This window comes from Aethalodelphis obliquidens, unplaced genomic scaffold (genome assembly GCF_003676395.1).
Source record: "Aethalodelphis obliquidens isolate GAN/ISIS:26980383/991018 unplaced genomic scaffold, ASM367639v1 scaffold2, whole genome shotgun sequence".
Lineage (NCBI taxonomy): Eukaryota > Metazoa > Chordata > Mammalia > Artiodactyla > Delphinidae > Aethalodelphis > Aethalodelphis obliquidens.
In genome coordinates this window covers 47454782-47477560 of record NW_020837946.1, presented here as the reverse complement: position 1 = coordinate 47477560, position 22779 = coordinate 47454782, and the positions used below count along the sequence as shown (strand labels likewise).

Here is a 22779-nt window from a genome sequence, read left to right as displayed (position 1 = left end):
TAACCAAAAAAAGAAGAAAAAGTCCTTCCTTTAGTCCTTCCTTTAAACTCTGAAGTAAATTATGGTAGATTAATAAAATAACCTCTGAAGGTAAAAGAAATGATACCAACAAATATTTCTTACAATTTTCATGTTTCTTTTTTAAAATATTGCTAATGTAAGCATGGCATCTTAAGATAATACTACTTTAACAATGAAACTAGAAATCATACTAAAATAGCTGTATTATAATAGAATCATAGGAAAAGTGATTGAGGCATTTGTTTTTGATATTCATTATACCTTCAATTCCAGGCTGTTTGCAGAAATTCATTTCAGAATATAAGGAAGCCTGATATCACCAAGGTGGAGCTTTTAAAAGATGTTCAGAACAAAAAAGAACTTATCCTTCGGTTAGTAGCTCATGATATTGATCAAGAAGTTTCAGAAAGTACCATAGAAGAGGAACTAATGTCTGATGAAAATGAAGTTGTTTTAAGAGAGATTGTACAAGAAGAACACTTAGGAGAAAAAGTTGAAGATCAAGTGAAAGAAGCCACAAAGCCAATAGAAACCAAAGTTGTTTCTCCCAAGCCAACACGAAGCACAAGTAGCCTGAAAAAGAATTTTTCATTAAGCAAATGTTGTCAGCCCACATCCAATGCAAATGTTGAAAATACTGAAGCAACCTCAAATCATGTAATAGAACCGAAGGAGGGACAAGTTAAAAGAACTCTTGCTAAACCTGACATGGCCACCTGCTCAAGAACCTTGACTGAAACAGATTCTATTTGGGAGGAAAAGCCACAGAGGAAGGTGAGTGAGAAATATGACTGTCAATAACCAGATATCTATGGAAAGAATAGAGATCTTCAGAAATTCTGTCCAAGAATGTACCTTAATTGGGCAGAAAAAAATACTAAAATGGTTCCAGATAGTCTCTTCCTTAGTCTGGCAACATTTACAGTATGAGAGAAATAACTAACAGATGAAGCCATAAAACAGAATTGAGGGAAAGCAGGTAATGGAAAGAGACATATATTAGCTAGAAGTCCAGGGATAACAGAAAATGGAAGCTATTTAAGAGAAATGCAAGCTAATTATTTACATCCATCTTTTAATAGATTCCAGCCCTTTTGTATTTTGGCTGACAAATACCTTTTGAGCAGGTAGGGTGGGACCAGAAAATAGGCCAAGGTAGGAAGAGGTAAAAAAGAATCCATACGAATTCAGATTGTCTGAGTTTGAATCTTGACTCTCACTTTAATAGGTATATATCTTTTGGGCAGTTACATAGCCAACTTTTTCCTTACAAGTTAGCCAACTTTCCCAAAGTTAAGTTAATCAAAATATTTTAAATATCACCCTTGCAATCAGCCCATAAACTCCACTCTCGTCATGGGGAACAGCTCTTGTCCCTAATACCATACCCCTCACATAACATAATGGTCTAGACTTCAGTGACCCTTTGGGTGGTTCCTGTCCAAAAATCCATACCAAAACATGTCTTGGAAAAGTGTATATGGTACAGGATTTCCTGGTGAGACAATTCTATTGATTATCCATTTGACATTATTCCTAGGTTAACACAAAACCTGAGATGAGCCAGAGAAAAAGAACAGAGATACAACTCTTCAGTTCAGAAGTTTCCCAGGTAAATCATTTTAACACATACTCTGACCTATTTGTTGGGAATCTATGTGTGATTACATGACCAAATGCAGTCTGCAGAATAGTTTTGTTGAGCCTCATAGTCAGAAATCCTGGCTTCATAGATAACTAAAGAATTGTTATAACAATACCAAAAGTCAAAATGGATTTCATATAATGGATTATTGTTCATATACAATAATCCCAATAATAGTAGTCTGTTTTTTCAAGATTCTAATAGACATAACAATTAAGGTATTCTTACAAAAGTTATAGCCATAAAATCACACATGACTTCCCAACAAACAGATCAGAGTACGGTTAAGATGACTGACTTGACAAGCTTCTGAACTGACCAGAATTATATATATATCTGTTTTTTTTCTTTTTGAACTAAGTTTTCATTAAAATATTTGTAAAGTACAGAAATGGAAAACTATATTCTTCAAAGTTTGTGCTAGGTTAATCTTTAATGTTTATTCAGACTTCAATATTATAATATAGATCATCTTTACTAGCCATTTCCAAAGAATTATTGGAAAGAGACCTTTTAATTAGAATTACAGTGTTCATCCATTTTTAATGTAATCTCTGAAACTTTTTCTAATAATAGTGTAGATTAGAGGGCAGAATATGCCAAGTATATGAGAAAGTGCATATCAAACGCTACTTTATATAACATATGGTTTGCACTTTTCCAGAAAGAAGAAAGAAACCATATTTCTGAGCCGACACATTACTTCATACACAGAATTATGAGTTCATCTTCATACAACCAAGAAGACCTGATTTCATCTGCTGGGTACATGAGATTAAAGCAATATAAAAATAGAAATATGAGATGAAAGTAATGCTTATGGGAAGAATGAGGTCTCTGGTAAAACTACGATTGGGCAAGTATTCAGCCCTAGACCTTCCCTCACTCCTTATCCTTTTCTCCCTTGGCTCCCTACTGTGGACATTCCCTAAACCCTCTCCTTTCTATCTGATTCCCCATTTCTAGTTACTTGGCCTCTATGTTCTTCCTAGTATAGCAGTGTCTTGGATGAAGAATTTGCTAGTGTGTTTTGTTTTTGTTTTTTGTTTTTCTTACCTGGAAGATAGAGCAGATTCTATTGTGACCCAGTGCCTTTCAGCCCAAAGGGTTCCTGCTCAACTCTCTTTAAGTAACAAAATGTTCCAGTGTGTATAACTGCCTCTAAGAAGAATCCAAATAAGAGAGGGAGCAGTGTAAGCCGAAGCATTCAGGGATGAATTCTAGAAAGCAATTGAGTTTGATGTGGGCCTGTAAAGATGGACAGCATTTACATGAGGAGAAGGCAACCCAAGTTCAGATGACTATAGGAGGAAAGTCTGAACTATATGGCATTTATAGAGGACAGAGAGAAAAAGTACACTGTAGACTTGAAATCTAATTAATAACTATATCTAAAACAATAACTATCTAAAACAGTTAGAACTTGTCTAAAATTATTCTTAAGTTTATAAGAATATTCATAACCTAGAAGAGGTAGCATTTCTATTGTGGGAGAAGCAATAGGTATAAATAGGAGAAAAATCTACCTGGTTATAATTTTTTCCCACTCAACATGATGGAATTGTTTCTTTTTGACACTGACACTATTTTGGGACATATTTTCCTGACCAATCATTGCCTCTTTTTTCCTGTGTAATGATTATATTAACATACAAAATTAGTAATGCAGGTACCTCTCTATTGTTTATATCAGTGGAGACAGAGGACACAGATAATACCAAATAAAAGATAATTTAGAGCAAGATAGCAGACCAAGAAACTGCACACCCTTATTTTCTTGTAGGAAGAAAAATAGACAACTACACACTGCTAAAACAACTTTATAGGAGCTCTGGAAACCAGTCAAATAACTGCAGCAACCAAGGGAATGCCCAATCAAAGAAAAGCCACATTCAAAGTGGCAGGAAATTCCACACACTTTTACTTGTTTTTGCCCAACCCCCTTCTGCAACATAATGTGGCACAGTTGGGAAGAAATGGCCAATTCTCAGTTTTCTCTCTTGAGGTGGAAAGAGTAGATTGGAACTTGTTTGTAATGTTTGGGCCTATCTGTGGGCTGCCTGAGGGAATGTTTTCTGTCTCACCTGAATAGGAGCTCAAATTGGGAATGCTGGCATTGTTTGGGTCTAAGCCTAGAAGCCACTGAAGTCAGTAGATGGATGCCATGGTGCATGAAAATCACAAGGGACTGCAGATGCACAAACAGGTACCTGAGGGAAAGAGATTACAGGCAGGGGGAAACAATAAGATAGCTAAGGCCCTTAGAAGAAACATGATGAGACCCTTAGGAAATAAAACATTGAAAAGCAGGTCAGGAAAATGGAAGAAGGAAAAAAAAAAAGTACATACATAGGCCCAGAAGGACATATACCCAGAACAAAAGTAAGATTTGAAGGCTTTACCTCAGACTGTTCCCAAGGTTCAGAGTCCTACTAATTAGTGAAGGGCTTCTACAACAATCTCCAAAAACTGGAAGAGGTAGCTATTTCTTTAAATGGTCAAATTTCGACATAAGATCACAATGCATATTAATGAAAATAGGGCACATTTTAAGAAACCAAATAAATTCCCAGAAAATGTCCATGGAGAAGCACACGAATTAGACATACATGAAAAAGATTTTAAAATAACTGTCTTAAATATGTTCAAAAGCTACAGAAAAACACAGACAAAGAACTAAAGGAAATCAGGGGAAAAGTATATGAATAAAATACATATAAATAAAAACAAAGAGATAGAAACTAAAGAGGAACCAGACAGAAATAACAGAAATTCTGGAGCTCAAAAATTCACTAGATGATTCAAGAGCAGACTCAATCAAGTTGAAGAAAGAATCAGTGAACTTGAACACAAGTCATTTGAAATTATTGAGTCTGAGCAGCAAAAAAAAGACTGAACAAAGAGTGAACAGATTCTGTGGCACTTAATGGATACCTTCAAGCAGTGATATATACATATGTAAGTGTATATATATATATATATATATATATATATATACACACACACATACACACCATGGTGAGTTCCAGAGAAGAGAGAGAGAAAGGGGCAGGGAGATTATTTGAGGAAATAATGGCTAAAACCTCCTCATATTTGAAAAAGCATGAATATACAAATACAATAAGTTCAGTGAATTCTAAGTAGCATAAGCACTCAGAGACTACCTGAGACATCTTATAATCACAGTCATCAAAAGCCAAAGACAAAAAGAGAGTCTTGAAAGTGACAAGACAGAAATGACTTGTACAAGAGATCTCCATAAAGTTATCAGTAAAATTTTCAGAAGCAATCTTGCAGGATGGAAGGCAGTAGATTATATATTTAAAGGGCTAAAAGAAAGAAAACTATCAAGTGAGAACACTATAACCAGCAAAAAATACCCTTCAAAAATGAGAAAGAAATCAGAATATTCTAAGACAAAAACTAAAACAAAAAGCTGAGAAAGTTCATTACCATTAGACATGACTGCAAGAAACACTAAAAGAAGTTCTTCAAATTGAAAGTAAAAGATGCTAGACAGTAACTCAAAACCATATGAAAATATAAAACTCTCTAGTAAAGGTAAACACAGGGACAAATATAAAAACCAGTATTATAATAATTTCAGTTCATAATTCCACTTTTATTTTCTACAAGATTTAAAAAACACATAAAAATAATTATAAATTTATGCTGATGGGCATGGAATATATAAAGCCATAATTTGGGACAGTAATAACAAAGGGATGGGTGTTGATCTATAAAGGAGTAGAGTCTTTGTATGAAGTTGAGGTTAAATTGGTATCAATTTAAGATAGACTGTCATAACTTTAGAACATTATATGGAATCTGTTTGGTAACAAAGAAAATATAGAATATAAATGAAAGGAAATAAAAAGGTAATCAAAATGCATCTCTGCAAAACCTCAACTGACACAAAGGAAGGCAGTAGTGGAGGAAATGAGGGATTACATACCTCAATATAATAAAGGCCATATACGACAAACCTACAGCTAACATCATACTCAGTGAAAAGCTGAAAACATTTCCTCTAAGATCAGGAGCAAGACAAGGATGTCCAGTCTTGCACTTTTATTCAACATAGTTTTAAGAAAATAAAGCTACCATATTATCCTGCAATCTCACTCCTGGGCATATATCTGGAGAAAAACATGGTCCGAAAGGATACATGCACCCCAATATTCACTGCATCACTGTTTACAATAGCCAAGACATGGAAGCAACTTAAAAGTCCATCGACAGAGGAATGGATAAAGAAGATGTGGTACATATATACAATGGAATATTAGCCATAAAAAGGAACAAAATAGTGCCATTTGCAGAGACATGGAAGGACCTAGAGATGGTCATACAGATTGAAGTAAGTCAGAAAGAGAAAAACAAATATCATATAATATCACTTATATGTGGAATCTAGAAAAATGTACAGATGAACTTACTGGCAAAGCAGAAATAGAGTCACATAAGTAGAGAACAAACTTATGGTTACCAAGGGGAGAAGGGTAGGGTGGGACTAATTGGGAGATTGGGATTGACATATATACACTACTATGTATAAAATAGGTAACTATTGAGAACATACTGTTTAGCACAGGGAACTCTACTCAATGATCTGTGGTGACCTAAATGGGAAGGAAATCTAAAAAGAGTGGTTATATGTATACGTATAACTGACTCACTTTGCTGTACAGCAGAAGCTAACAAAACATTGTAAAGCAACTATACTTCAATAAAAAAGAAAAAAGATCTTATAATAACAACCTAACATTACATCTTAAATACCTACCTAGAAAAAGAAAAATAAGCTAAACTCAAAACTATTAGATGGAAGGAAATAATAAAGATTAAAGTAGAGATAGACAAAATAAGAGAATACAAAAATAAAATCAGTGAAACCAAGAGTTGGTTCTTCAAAACATTGATAAAATTGACAAATTTTAGCTACATTGCCTAAGGGAAAAAAAAGAGAAGACTCAAATAGCTAAAATCATAAGTGAAAGAAGAGACATTATAACTGATTTTACAGAAATAAAAAGAATTATAAGAGTACTGTGATTTTACAGAAGTAAAAAGTATAAGAGTACTATTAACAATTGTATGCCAACAAATTGGACAATCTAAATGAAATAGACAAATTCCTAAAAACATGACCTACCAAGATTGATTCATGAAAAAATGGAAAAATCTGAAGAAACCTATAACTAGTAAAGAAATTGAATCAGTAATTAAGAAGCTCCTAACAAAGAAAAACTCAGGACCAGATGATTTCACTGGTGGATTGTAGCAAACATTTAAAGGAGAATTAAAACCAATCCTCCTCAAACTATTGATGTAAAGTAAACTTCCTCCAAAGAAAACAAGAAAAAACCTCTTCAAACTATTGATACAAAAATCTTCAACAAAATACTAGTAAACAGAATTCAATAGCAGATTAAAATGATTATACACTATGACTAAGGTTGATTTATCCCAGGAATACAAGGGAAGTTCAACATATGAGAATCAGTCAGTGTAACACAAGACATTAACAGGATGAAGGAAAAAGAAACACATTCTTATCTAAACTAATGCAGGAAAAACCATTTAACAAAATTCAACACCTTTTCATGATAATGACACTTAACAGACTAGAAATAAGAGCAAATTACATTGAAATAATAAAAGCCATATATGGAAAAACTACAACTAACATTATTGTACTCAGGGTGAAATTCTGAAAGATTTTCCTCTAAGCTCAGGAAAAAGACAAGGGTGCCCATTCTTATCACTTCTGTTGAGTATATTACCAGAAGTCCTAGCCAGAGCAATTAGGCAAGAAATAAAAGGCATCTAAATTGGATGAGAAGTAAAGTGAGCTCTGTTCACAGATGGCATTATCTTATATGTAGAAAATCCTAAAGATTCTATACAAAAAAGAAAGAAAACTCTTAGAACAAATAAATGAATTCATCAAAGTTGCTGGATATAGAATCAACACAGAAGAAGAAAATTGCATTTCTAAACACTTAACAATGAACAATCCAAAAACGAAGAAAAATTCAATCCGCACTAGTACCAAACAGAATATTTAGGAATGGACTTACCAAGCGGCAAAAGATTTGTACACTGAAAACTACAAAACATACCTAAAGGAAATTAAAGGAGACACAGATTAATGGAAATAGGCCGTTAAGATTTCAGTATTACGCAAAGGATTCTACAGATTAAATGAATCCTTATAAAAATACTTAATGACCTTTTTCTGCAGGAGAAGAAAAAATTCATTCTAGAATTTATGTAGTATCTCAAAGGACTCCAAACAGCCAAAACAATCTTGAAAAGGAAGAACATACTTGGACTTCCTGATTTCAAAACTTACCACAGAGCTATGGTAATCAAAACAGTGTGGTGCTGACATGAAGACAGATATGTAGACCAATGGAATAGAATAAAGAGCCCAGAAACAAATCCTTAATATATGGTCAAATAATTTTTGATAAGCATGCCAAGACCATCCAATGGAGAAAAAAAAGTCTTTTCAACAAACAGTGTTGGGAAAACTAGATAACCACACACAAACAAAAATGAAGTTAGACCCTTACCTTATATTGTGTATAAAAACTAATTCAAAATGGATCAAAAACCTACATAAAACTATAGAACTCTTATAAGAAAACATAGGGGGAAAGCCCCATGACACTGGATTTGACAATAGTTTCTTGGATATGATACTAAAAGCACAAGCAGTAAAAGAAAAATTAGATAAGTTTGACTTAACCAAATTTAAAAACTTTTGTGCTTCAAAGGACAGAGTGAAAAGTTAGCACATAGAATGGGAGAAAATATTTGCAAGTCATATGTCTGATAAGGGATTACTATCCAGAATACATAAAGAACTCCTATAACTCAACAACAGCAAAAAACCAAACAACCTGATTAAAAATTGGGCAAGGGACTTGAATAGATACTTCTACAAAGAGGATGTACAAATGGGCAATAAGCACATGAAAAGATCCTCAACATCACTAATCATCACGGAAATGCAAGTCAAAACCATGAGATGCTATTGCACACCCATTAGGATAGCTATCATCAAAAAAATTTTCAGAAAATAACACGTTGGCAAGAATGTGAAGAAACTGGAACCCTTGTACAGTGCTGCTGGGAATTTAAAATGGTGCAGTCACTATGGAAAACAGTGTGAGAGTTTCTCTAAAAAGTTAAATATATAGAGTAACCATATGATCCAGCAATTCTACTTCTGGGTATATACCCCAAAGAATTGAAAACGGGGACTCAAGCAGATATTTTTACACTCATATTCATAGCATCATTATTCACAATAGCCAAATCATGGAAGCAGCACTAAGAGTACATTGATGGATGAATGGAAAAACAAAATATGGTACATACATTCAGTAGAATATTATTCAGTTTTAGAAAGGAAGAACATCCTGACACATGCTATATGTCACCTTGAAGACATTATGCTAAGTGAATAAGTCAGTCTCAAAATGACAAATATTATATGATTCCACTTATATGAGATACCTAAGTAGTCAAATCACAGAGGCAAAAGGTGAAGGTTGGTTCCAGGAGATGGAGAGAGAGGAATATGTGGTGTTAGTATTTAGGAGTACAGAGTTGCAATTGGGGAAAATGAAAAAGTTCTATAGACGAATGGTGGTGATGGTTGCACAATAATGTGAATGTACTCAAGCAAAGAACTGTACACTGAAAAATGGTTAAGATGGTAAATTTTGTGTTATGTGTATTTAACCAAAATTTTTTAAGTTGGGAAAAAAGAGTCAATTTATAAATAATTTGCATTCAATTTGGAAACTCAGTGATACACTCTTCCAGGTTTATTTCCATATGAAGAATGACTGAGAGATTGTTCTTTTACTTAACCAGTAATTTCTTGATTCATTAAATACACAAAAAAATTAAATATTTTTTTCTTTTGTTTTAGTGAGACTGAAGATTGTATGGCAGATAAAAGTACAAAAATTACGGAAGGTTGGAGTTTTGTATTTCTTGATTTAAAGTAGAAAGTATTCAAAAGGACACTCTACTGCTTTGATCAGTGTTTTTAGTTATCAAACCTGAAATTGATACTTTTTTTTTTCCTATGAGCTTATCTACTTTTAGAAATGATCCAGTACGACATCACACATGTGTTAAAATAAGTCAGCTAGTTTGTCTTATTAATGATTTTGGTCAAGAATATAGTATAATATGAATTTATATTTACCATGCTCCTGTGAGAAATATTCATAAAATCAGGGTATATCATGATAGTTTCTAGCTGAACCAGAACCCATGATACTAGGATTTAACAATTTCTTTGAGAAGTTATCCTTCATTTGTGCTTAACCCTATCAAAATGTACCCCAAAAAAGACTTTTAAAGCTAAATTTATTTGCTTAAATTTAAATATGGCTAGTATGGACCTCACTTTGTTGTTGTTTTTTTAATCTATAATTGTACTGACTGCTTAGAACATTTGTGTGATGACTGTTTGGCACTCTGTTGAAACCTCAGATGATTAATGTGGTTCTAACGATGGTAGCATGTCCAAGAGGTTGAGTGTCATGTTTACTATAAAGTGGCCTTGAAATTTGAACCACAGGTTTACCCTGGCTATTTCAAACATACAACTCACTTAGGTTGTTACTACAGAAACATATTCTCTCAACTTGGAAGTGGAAGTCATTTTTATTAAGATGGGATTCATAGAGTAACAGTAAGCATGCCAAAATTCTATAAATGTACCATAACCAGGGGTCAAAATAATCACTGTATGATTCCTGTATTATGGAATCCTAGGCTGCTAGAGTTAGACAGAAATCACTTACTATAACGCCCCTCATTGTTTACATGAGGAAACTCAAGCTCAAGATGAGAAAATGTCCAAGATTACTTTGAGTCAGAGGCGGAACACAGTCTAGATCCCAAGGCTCCTGACCCTAAATTCAGTGTTTTGTTTTTTCCAACTTTGTTGCAATTATCCAGCTTAATTCTTATATCCTTCAGTAATATTGCAGCTGTCCAATTCAATCGTTTATTCATTCATTCATTCAAAGATTTTACTGAGCACCTCCTTTGTGTTCTAAAATCCCATGTGTGAACAAAACTGAAAAAGTCCTTGATCTCAAAGAATTTACATTGTAACTTGAGGCAGGGCATCAAAGATAATTCCAAGTATAAGTATTTCCCATCTCATCTGGGACAAAAGCCAAAGAACTTACAGTGGCTTGCAAAACCATACATCATCTGGACATCACTCCAAACCCCTATTACCTCTCTAACCTCCTCCTCTGTTTCTTTCTGGCTCACCCTGCTCAGGCCTCACTGACCTTCTTGCTGTTCCTCAAATATTCCAGGAATTCAGGGTCTTTGCACTTGCTGATCCTCATGTAGTGCTCTTTCCTCTGTATCTACATTGCTCATTCCTCACCTTCAGAACTTTGCTCCAATGTCACCTTCTCAGTGACATCTTCTTTGACCACTTTTTGAAATTGTAACCTCATTCTCAAGATGGCACTGCATATTCCACTTCTTTGCTATTTTTCTCCCTAGCATTTATTACTATATGCCAGACTGTATGTTTTAATTAATTGTTTTTTCACTACCTCCCTCTAGAATGTAAGCTCCATGAAGATCACAGCTATATTCCCAAGAGCCTAAAACAGGCATATAGTAGGAGGAGTTAGTAAAATAGGAGCGACTATGGGAATCTAAGGAGGTTACACAAGAATTCTGTTTTGGTTATGTTAAGGTATTAGATATTAGATATTTAAGTTGAGGTGTCACATAAGCAATAGGATATTTCAGTCTGGAGTTCAGTGACAAGCTTAGGGTTGAACACATACATTCCTAATTTTAGTTTATAGTTTTATATAGAATATGGGAGAAAATCTCAAATAAATCTGAGTATGTTAGATCCTGAATTAGCAGGAATTTTTCTGTGACTCTTCATCAAAACAAATTCCTAGTATAATCCTGGAAAGTTGATAGCCATCTAACCTGGAAACATAAAAACTAGTGTTTGGAATAATAGTCCTGGTAGTAAACCCAAATGTCCTCAGTCATTTAAAAGCAAAAGTCAGTTCAGCTATATGTGATATAGAGTCAGACACTTCAGAAATATTATCAACCAACAATGAAATTTTACCAATTTTCTCAGATAAGTCAGATTATCAGCTCTTATCATATTTGAGTTAATTGAGGTTTTACTATTTTTTTCCAGAACCTACACTGCCCCAAAGGGTAATTCAGAGAGTAATCACATGTGTGGACTCTTGATGATCGCATGTCTATAAAATGCATACTTTTTACGTATGAGATATCTCATTGAGTCCTCTTGAGTGACAGGCAGGAAGATAGTCTTATTCACATTCTACATAGGAGGAAACTGGGAGAGAAGTTAGATTAAATTTGCCAATATTCACACAGCTCTAAGTAGTGAAGCCAAGACTCAAACTCGGGTTTTCTGACTCCCTAACACGTTAGCTGGGGTCTTTATGAAACTTATCTCACAGTACCATTTCTGCCTCCTTGGGTTGAATTCTTCTACTGGTGTCTTGACCTCACCTGAAATTTAGGTAACTTTTAGTTCTGTACAACTCCACAAGGTTTCTTCTTGGTATTGCCTCAAAATTCTCCTGATTTTCACTCAGAGTATTTCATAAGACCAGCACCTTCCTCTTTGTTCCAATTATCTGCTTTTAATTAGCTATGTAGAATCAAAGAGTGTTAAAGCTAGAAAGGCCCTTAGGAATCACCTACAGGGTAACTTCTCATTTTACATGTACAATAAATAGGCCTGTAGGGATTGAGTGGCCATGCATAGATGTATGCCTACTAAGTTACAGAATCTGCCTTACCTACTACATCACACTTCATCTTTCATAATTTCTAAAAGAAGGGCTAAGATATGCCACAGAATTCTAGCAATCTCACCTATTTCAGTTTTGTTCACATTGTCTGTACACTAAAAATAATAATAATTTCCTCTATCAGCCTAAATTATATGACTTTTTGGTGAAAAACAATAAGATCAGATTTGTGTCAACACTATTTATGCCTCAGAAAAAATACTATTTTTCCCCCCTCTACAGCAAGTTCTCGGGAACGAAGGCCAGAAAGTTCAAACAGTGTTAAGGTAAATATTTTTCAATATCCTCTAATTAGAATACATGGAGTCCAGGTGAACATAGCCCAATTTTCAAGGTCAAACCAGGGACTACGTGGTGCTATTTGAGAGGCATCAGGAAGCATTCCCCTATTTGCAATTTCTTCATGCTCAGATCTCTCCTCCTGGCTGAGACTTGGTGGTGGTACCCAAGAAATCCATTAGTTCTCACCTTAGGGTTAAGTTATCATTCCTTGCTTAAGTGCACTGGATAAGCCACCGTTCTTCCCTAGCACCTAATTGCAATTCCATCCCTTAACCCTGTTACTGCAGTCTCTGGAGGAAATCCTAGAGGGAGTGAGTCACTTGGCCCTGCCTAGGGCAGGTAGACCCAAGTGAGGGACTTGGTGGAGGCAGGGAGGAAATACAAGCAAAAATGGAAAAGAGCAGTTTATAAGAAATAATTGCTGATTCCATCTATTTCTCTGTATTCCTAAGGACTGACTGTCTAAAGGCAGTTTTCCAAAAGGCCCAGCTGTTCTCCAGTGTAAACTCAGAAAGTGTCCTCTTTGCTAATCCTTTTCAGAAAGCTTCCAATGAGTGCTCAAGCTACAAATCCTCTTCTGTTTTGTTTGTTTCTTCACTCAATTTAATCCCATTTTTAAGCAAATCTCCCCAACCCCATGACATTATAGTCCATCGATTATCCAGTCACTTCTCATTATCAGAGTAATTTTCAGAACTACAACTCATACTTAAGATAACTTTTGCCACATATCTAAAGATGCTGGGTTAGTTCCTCACTCAACCTAATCTTCATTTTTGAACATAAACATCTATTTGACAACCTCAGGCTGCACTTAGGCCATATTTTCCAAGTAAAATCATATGGCACTAAAGGGGAGACAATGATTCTCTAGTCTGATGACAGGCCATTCCTTGTGCCAAAGTGAATTGCAGGCTAATCTGGACCCTTTTGGTTCTTGCTCTTTTCCTTGCTTACTGCTTTTTCCATGGTAAAACTATAACTAAAGTTGTTATTCAGTCCAGTTCTGAGTAAGGTGGAGTAATAAGCACATTCCACCTGTATCTCTCACTGATTAAAACTAAAAACTTTGGACAACTACTGAGGGTTCTGAAAAGTAAATAATAGAAGGAGTTTGAGGAGGGAAATCAAAACTCAGAAAATAATACCATTATGAGTTTCCTGCGTTTTTTCCTCTCACATCTCCTAGCAATGACCCAGGGCAGTTCAAATCCTGTAATTATATAGAGGGAATGGATAAAATAAGAAAGCTCCAAGAGAATCCACTGCTCTCTTACCAGAATTAGGAAGAAGTTCCTATGAAATGGAAAATAGGGAAGCCCACTTTTTCCCCCTCTTCTGCCCCTGCCACAAGGTAAGTTTCAGCCATGAAGCTACACAACAATGGCAGCAAAGGCTGTGAGGCACTTAGGACTGAAAGAAAATCCTTCTGACCAGAGGAATTAGGAAAAAGGCTCCAGTAACCTGAAGGACATTAGGGGGAAACGTGCTACTTTTTTCTCTGCTTTCTCTTGTTAATTTACCCCAGACGTGGATACAGTCATGGGATGTGAGAGACAGCACACAGGAAGGCTAGAAGCACACAGCATTCCAGGCATAGAACCAGAAAAGGGGACTGTTGAGCGTCAGAGACACTAAAAGAAATCAAAGAGAGGAGGGATATCAAAAAAGGAATCCCTCCAAATCTGTTTATAAATTGTCTCCTGAGATGTGCATGCCAGGAACTGACCTGAAGTTCTATAGACAAAAGACTATGAGAACTTGAACTACAGTCTTAATAGTGGTATAGACTAAAAAATAACACCAAGACTTTGAAAACTGAACTTACATTGGAACCACAGCCATAGAAGGCAGAGTAGGATGTGTGGTCTGAAACTTAATGGGTTAATTACGTACTTTAAAAAAATCAACCTTCTACAAAGAATTCTACAAAGAATTTTAACAGTTCTTAGAATCACATACATTGTTTAAAATGCTCAGGATACAATCCAATATTACTTAACATACAAAGAACTAAGACAATGTCTACCACTTTCAAGGGAAAGGACAAGAGATGCCAACTCCAACATAGCCAAGATTTTGAAATTTTCAGACAAAAACCTTAAGTGATTTTAACAATGTTCCACGAAGTAATAGCAAATACTCCTGAATCTAATGCAACGCTAGAAGTTCTTAGCAGAACTTAAGTATATTACTCATCTCATAAGTAGGGAGCATCTGCTCCCTACTTATAGATTAGGGCTTATCAACTCTAATTCTCACAAATTAGAGCCATGATTTTTTTTAATATCAATATCTGCCCCACCCTCAAGGATTTCAATTCCAGTGGTGGTATGGGACCCAGGTATTCATATTTTTTAAAAATTTTCCACAGATAACTCTGTGAAGCCAATGCCGAGAATAAATTCTTTAGGTAGTCTCTGCTCCATTTTATTCTTCTTTTTGAACAGGCATCCTGTTCAAAATATTTCAATACATAAACTACCTCAAGTCCTTTTGGAGGAATTGTGGTAAAACTCATTAATATCTGGTAGTCTTTACATAATCTATATACAATACATTTTATGTTACATGTATTTAGCCTCACTTCATTGACTTTTTTACTTTTTAAATTTCTAGCATTATAGAATAGTTACAGTGAAGCCCAGGTACCTGTCCCAGGCTATTTTATGCCTTTCTGGGAAAATTGCTCCCTTTGCATTCAAAGATATGATAAAGACGTACAGAGTAAAACCAGTACCTGAGCCATGTTCCTGGCCCTAGCTCCACACACCTACTTTACTTCTCTAGATTCCAAAATTGCTAAAATTTCCATAAAAGGAAATTGGGCTTATATAGTAAACATCCATTTTCCTTCTCTTATCTCTATTATCAGAAAAGAATTTATAACTTACTTCTCACTCCAATTCATCCAAAAGGGGAGGGGGGAGAGACAGAGCTGACATTTTTTGTCACTTTTAACATGCCTGAACCTTTAATCATCATTTGGTAACCAAGGCCCATATCTATGAAAAGGGTCAATCCTAGCCATCATAATTGGCAAAACGTATGAGTCTAAGTCTCAGAGAATAATTATTTGTGACTGCAGAACACAGAAATTATATAAAATGCTGTAATGATTGTGCTACATCTCTTGAGGATTTCTAGGTATCTCTAGTGTGTAGTATCCAACAAAAGATCGAGTCAATACTTTGTTTTGTCTTGGCAGTTTACCACCATATTTGAAGGAAACAAGAATATTCTTGGTAGTGTGAATTCCTCAAAAGAAGTCATTTCAGGTACAAAATATACTATCCTTTTAACATTACTCCTAGAATGGGTAGTTTCTCCCTTGCAGTATTGACATGTATTATCAATATGAGATTGCTATATATAAAAATATAGATAGTAAGATATTTTTCCATTTGCAGTTTTCTATGCAATTCTTAAACCAAAGGAGTAATAGATAACAGAACTAATGTTGAACAGCTATCAGCTATCCTCATTTTACTAAAGAGAAAGTGAGAGTAGGTTACTCAAGGTCACCCCAAGCTAGTAAGCTGCAGAGCTGGGATTGAAATAACAGATCTGCCCGACTTCAAAGCCTAAGTTCATTCAACATGACCACAGTTCACATAATCAAATGTTCACAGGAGCTAGGTAGGTAAAAAACAAGAGCAGTATTTTGAGCAGGGGTCTGTGGTCCACTGGAGATGGCATGCCCCATTTAAAGAAGGGAGCTGTTACTCAGGTCCAGTCATTGGCATGCTGGATTGTTGCCAGGACTTCTAATTCAGGTTCTAGCATTTTTCAAAGAAACTGGAAATGGAAGTTCTATGTGAAAATTCCTGACTTTCAGGTTTTATCAAGTAATGCAAAACACTTTATGGACCAAACCAAACTTGTTCATATCTCCTACACCGTATTATATTCCCTCTGCAAGTCTTAGAGCCCTAATTTACAAATGAGAAAATGTAGGTAAATAACTGGCTGAGGTTATACAGCCAACAAATGGAGAGCTTTTAGGGCTCAAAAACATATCTTCTGACTCTGACCCAACATTCTTTCTTCCCTCTACATTGTGGTTCCATAGAGTTGCCATTGCATCCCAGAATTATGTCCTCAATGACAAAGATAGCTTAAAGTTTTACTGCGAAAAGAGCTATTAACTGATAAGCACAAGCATTCACTATTCTCTCTGGGGATGATGCTATTAACCTAGGACACCAGCAACCCACCAGTCTTCTAATAGTGAATATGGATTTGGGCAGTGTCTTCATTGTGTTTCTAGGAACTGCTTTATACTGGAACCACCCAGAATACTTTTTAACAATGGACCATCTCTAGCTGGCTAAGTTAGCATCTTAGAGTAATGCTGCCCAGGAATCTGCATTTTTAACAAGGCCACCAAGTTTTCAGAACATTAACTCTTACCTCTCCAACAAGAATTTCAGAAGCCTTGTATCAGTGCCTTGGTCGTGTTAGTAAAAGTTTTATCTTGCCTTTTCAGAATATACATCTTTCTCTTTCATTCATGCTTTTGTCTTATCTGCTGCAGATTTTGGCTTTTTCCTTTTTATAGCACAGTAAAAACCTAAACATACATTTTTATTCTTTATTCTGTTGGCTTTCTTAGTTTTAAATCTGCTGTTGGCTATCTTAGCTTTAACAATAGAAGATTACCTTGCTAGAAAAGACAAATCTAGGTAACTGCAAGAGGTATAGTCATGAACTTTGGCATGTACTGAAATTAAGAAAAGATGGGCTTTTACTATCATGTGTGTTTTCATGTCCTATCACATCCTATCATAAAGTTTCAGAGAAGTACATATTTACTTGTCTTTACATGTAAAATATTCATTTTGTTAAATTATAATATATTCTGAGAGTCCATGCCCTGAAGAGTGGTATAGAAAAATGAATCCAAATGGAAATTTTTATTATCTATACAGTCTTCTGTTACATGACAAAAAATAATACTTGAAGTTATCAACTAAAAGTTTACCCAAAGTGGTGAGAAATTATAGCAGTTTTAATGCACTTCTGTTTTCAAGTGAACACTCTGAAATAGACACCCTCACTGTATAGCGCTGAAAGTTACTTTCCCTTGTGAGTTTAGCTCATCAGACTTTTTCAGAGGTTTTTCTGCTAGAAAAAGAAAGGTATTCTTTGTACACCTGATTAACGAAATATCAGAGTGCAGCATATAATAATGCCATGAGAGAAAGCTGTTCCCTGTCCAAGCTTGGCCACTCCTCATGTGACCTTAGGCAAGGTTTCTGACCTCGCCAAGATTCATATACAAAAATGGAGATATTTTCCCTGTTTCCTTCACAGGAGTGTTGGAAGAATCCAATCAAAAGAATCTTTCTTTTTTAATCCCATAAATTATTCTATAAATGTCAGTTTTTGAATTCTAAATCATTAATTGTATAGTATGGCTGCCTCAACTAGAATGTCTAATAATTATCTATACTACTTTTGTTGCTTTGTCCACAGAAACTCCGAAGGCTAGTATTCCTAAACAAGGATCTAAAATGCTGGCAAAGATATCTTCAGCTCTGTCAAAGGTGTTTTCTCGAACTAACACCAATATTTCCAAATCTTCCTCACCACCTCGCCAGGACAAGCACTGAAGTTTCTACACCTGATATAACTATGCTTACTTCCCTTAGAAAATAAAATATTTTTTAAAACATAACATAGTGTCCTGTAAGATGATTCTTGTAATGCTGAGCAAAATATTAAAAGCAAGAGAAGTATATTAGAGACCTGGGTGAGAGAAAGTTTTGATAATGCTTTTGATAAGCATTTTGGTATAAGAAGATGCTGAGTGCTAGTATTATTCAATACAAACATGCCATGAAGATAAAGAGACAAAAAGTGTACCTAGTAAACCAGTTAGTCCTCATTACCCATCAGAAAATGAACTTGAATTTTTCCTGTTAAATTTTTAGAGGGTATGTTCACCAAAATAGTTAGCAAACTGAGATGAAACTCAAGTTTAATTCTATGACACAGCTATGAAACTGATTGGTTCACTATAAAAGATGTATTTGGATGTTCAAATAAAAGTATCTATACCACCTGCAGATAAAATTTCATCAGTTTATAAAACACCTCCCCAAAAGATCCAACTATGGATAAAGCACCATCAAGAAGTAAAGAATTATTGTGCATAAAATATTATATATACATAAAAAGACCCCGTGACTAAAAAACCCTTTTCTGACAAGGTACATTTTGTGGATAAAATAACATCAATACATAAATTGTTGGTCAATAGTTATTAAATCCTTTATATAGATACCTTATATGAATATAGATATAAAGATTCTATTTGTGAGAACATAAAAAGCACTGAGGAAAACTTAACAAGATGGACAGCTAGTGCTATCTATTTTTTCAAAATCAGTTAACTTGCTACTTTGTGACATGGATCCAACTTCGTTCAGCATGTTTGCCTCTAGATTCTAAAAGTCTTGTTTAAAAGATAAAAAAGGTGGACCAAACAGTAAAGAATTTCAGTCATCATCACTATCTACCCTAATGCTGACTCACACATTTTTAGAGAATGTGGTACCTTTTATCTATAATCTTCTTGACAGTAGCCAGCGCTAAAGCAGAAACATCTGAGAAAATTTTGTTTCACAAAATTGGATTTCCTTTAATAAAGTTAGTCAGTGAGGTTATAACAGATAGCTCCAGAGGGAAAAAATGTAATTATAAAGAATTTTTACATTCCAGTGATGATGAAGCTACTCAATTAGTAATGTAGTCTATTAATAATAATCTCTGATAAATTATTTGATCTCAAAGATCATACAAAATGATGTACCCTATAGATGTAGACCTTTTCAAAAATGATAGTTGATGAGAAATTACTGGCAGTCCAGATCAAAACAATTTTCAGGAGAACTAATTCTTCCAGTGTGCATAAATTGACAGTGGTATTGAAAGTATCCTTACAGATGTCGTCCAAACAAACCACTGATGCTCCCCAGCTTCAGAAATCACATACTTTTAGGTTGCCTTTTAACATAACAGAAGATTTTAGTGTAAAATTTTTTTATCAAAGTTCTCATCCATGTTTTCAAAAGTTGATAAGGAAATAATCAAATCTTTAGCGCTGAAATGCACTCTGATTTTAAGGCATTCTGGTTCACATATGTCTCTAATTAAAGATTTAACATATAAGAGTAATGTACTCTCTGATAGAAGGTTTTTAATGATAAAGGAGATTTCCAATTTTCTCCAACTCGAGAAAGAAGCATAAAGTTCAGAATCCTTGAAGCTGTCAAAATTATGGAAAAAGTGGTTTAAATTATTGATAAATTTAAGTTCTAGGAAAAACCTTAATCCCAAAAAGCTTCTGTTATATGTCATGTGTTAAATGAAACTTTGTGGGGCTTCCCTGGTGGCGCAGTGGTTGAGAGTCCGCCTGCCGATGCAGGGAACACGGGTTCGTGCCCCAGTCCGGGAAGATCCCACATGCCGCAGAGCGGCTAGGCCCGTGAGCCATGGCTGCTGAGCCTGCGCGTCCGGAGCTTGTGCTCCGCAACGGGAGAGGCCACAACAGTGAGAGGCCCGCATACCGCCAAAAAAAAAAAAAAAAAAAAAACTTTGTGACTGTTTAGATAACTTAGTGGGAAAAAATGCATATTACCTGATAAAGTCTGTAGTAGCTTAAATTTCTATAAGTAACGAGCTTTTGATTCTGAAGAATACCTCTTAATCCATAAGGCATGGGAATGAGTTCTCAGGTTGTTGACTCTGTTTCTGTTGTACAGAGGCTGGCAAACCTTTTATGTGAAGGGATAGATAGTAAACATCATACTTTTGCAGGGCATAATGGTCTCTGTCAAAATTATTTCATTATGCCTTGCTAGCACAAAAGCAACCATAGACAATATATGAACAAGTGAATGTGGCGGGAATTCAATGAATATTTATGAAAAGTAAAATTTGAGGGTTTTTTATAGTTTTACACCCCAAAACATCATTTTTTTCCAGTGATTAAAAACATAAAACCATTCTTACTTTGCAGGCTTGTCAAAAATAGATGGCAGGCCAGGTTTACCCCATGGGTGGTAGTTTCCTGACTCATGTACTATGAAAATTTGGGACCCATAAACTAACTGAGTTTGATATTAAGGACACATATATTTCTAAAAACAATGAACTTTGGGAGTTCCCTGGCAGTCCAGTGGTTAGGACTTGGAGCTTCCATTGCTGAGGGCCTGGGTTCAGTCCCTGGTCAGGGAACTAAAATCCCACAATCCGTGCAGTGAGGCCAAACAAACAAAAGCAATGAATTTTACTAGGGAAGTTTCAAATTTTATTACAAAAAATTAATACATAAGGTTTAAATATTCATATTTTTAGTAATTTGGATATTGAATACATTGCTGAGAAGGCACATGAGCATTCTGCTAAAATATACCTTGAGTTAGAAAAAGAAAGTTGGAAAAAAAGTTAGATCAAGACTTAATGTGAGGTTGAATTTCCAGTAAAAATTGTTTATTACCTTAGAAATAGCCAATCAAAATGGATCCAGACATATTTTCAGAACACGTGGTAATCACATTTGTGAAAACCTCACCATTAGTCTAGATTGCAGCAAAATGGAGTATACACCTTTAAGTTCCCATACCCCCACAGAAACACTGACAAGCAAAAACTGTCAAACCCAACTTTTCAGAACTCTGGAAAACAGTTAAAGGTTTACAGTAACTAATCAAACATTGAATCAAGAAAAAGGTAACTTTCAAATGGTAGCAAAGATTTATGATGTTTTTACTTGTCCTTGCCCCACCCCCTCCCCAGCACAGTAGCAGTCTTAAAGAAAGAAACTTGCATTCCTTGTGTAAGTCCTTGGTCCCTGCTTTTGAAGGAAGCAGAGCAGACTTCATTGGAAAATTGTGTTTGTCTGTTACAAACTGGGAGCTGCCTGAAATGTAGAAAAGCACTTGTCCCCGTTCAGCTTAACTGGGAACTCAGACCAGAAAAGCAGTAGGCATAGCTCAAAAAAGCTGCAAGCCAAATTAACAACTCACAGATGCTTAGGGGAAAAAAATGTGATGGAAACATAAAACAGATGCCAAAAGCCCTGGTACAAAAGTTAGGGAGTTTCATTAAGAAATTAAGGCATTCAAAAGCATCCATGAGAGGAATTTAGAAAGCCATGGACAAGCCCAGAACAAAACTCATGCTCAGAAAAGATATGAAACACCCTAAATTTTCACCTCAAACCAATCCTTAGGCTCAGTGTAAGCCTACCTAAGTATTTGAAGTAGTTCCCTTCATAGATCCAATCTGCACAGACTAGGGTGTGTATGTTTTTTAGCTCCTGGTCTTCAAGGGAATCTCTATGAAAACTCTAGTTTAACACAAAGAACGGAGACTTCAGTGACCACAGAAGATAAGGAACACATCCTCTGAAAATATAGTTTGGGGAAGTCACTAAACAAATGGGCTACTATAGCCTTCAAAAATCAAAAACATAAAAACACCAAAAAACACGGAAAAGAGGCAGATCTGATTGCCAAGTTACCACATTATAATATGCAAATGTCCAGTTTTCAACAATAAAAACAACCCAAAAAACCCCACAAGGAATACAAAGAAACAGGAAACATATAGCCCCTTTAGAGGAACAAAATAAACATTAAGAAACCCTCCCTCAGGGAGTCCAGACTTTGGAGTAGTTATACAAAGACCATAGAACAATTATATTAAATATCCTCAAAAAGCCAAAGGAAAACATAGACATAGACTGAAGGAAATCAGGAAAATAATATGTGAACTAAATGAGAATATCAGTACAGAAGTAGAAATTATAAAAGGGAACCAAACAGCCACCATGGAAAATTTTGACAGTCCCTCAAGAAGTATAGAATTGCTACATATTTCATTAATTCCACTTCTAGGTATATAACCAAAAGAACTGAAAGCAGGGATTCAGATACATGT

The 22779-nt window shown here is 35.2% G+C and overlaps 1 protein-coding gene across 1 annotated transcript in view; it reads left to right on the top strand.

Moving 5' to 3' along the window:
- Positions 1-18478, top strand: part of FSIP2 (fibrous sheath interacting protein 2) — a 124320-nt gene extending 105842 nt beyond the window's left edge. Inside the window, exons 16-21 of the mRNA XM_027078064.1 lie at positions 295-795; positions 2331-2431; positions 9618-9664; positions 12769-12812; positions 16037-16106; positions 18307-18478. Coding sequence (XP_026933865.1) covers positions 295-795; positions 2331-2431; positions 9618-9664; positions 12769-12812; positions 16037-16106; positions 18307-18443 — 900 coding nt within the window. The 3' untranslated portion in view covers positions 18444-18478. The remainder of the gene's footprint in view (positions 1-294; positions 796-2330; positions 2432-9617; positions 9665-12768; positions 12813-16036; positions 16107-18306) is intronic.
- The last annotated feature ends 4301 nt before the right edge of the window (positions 18479-22779 follow it).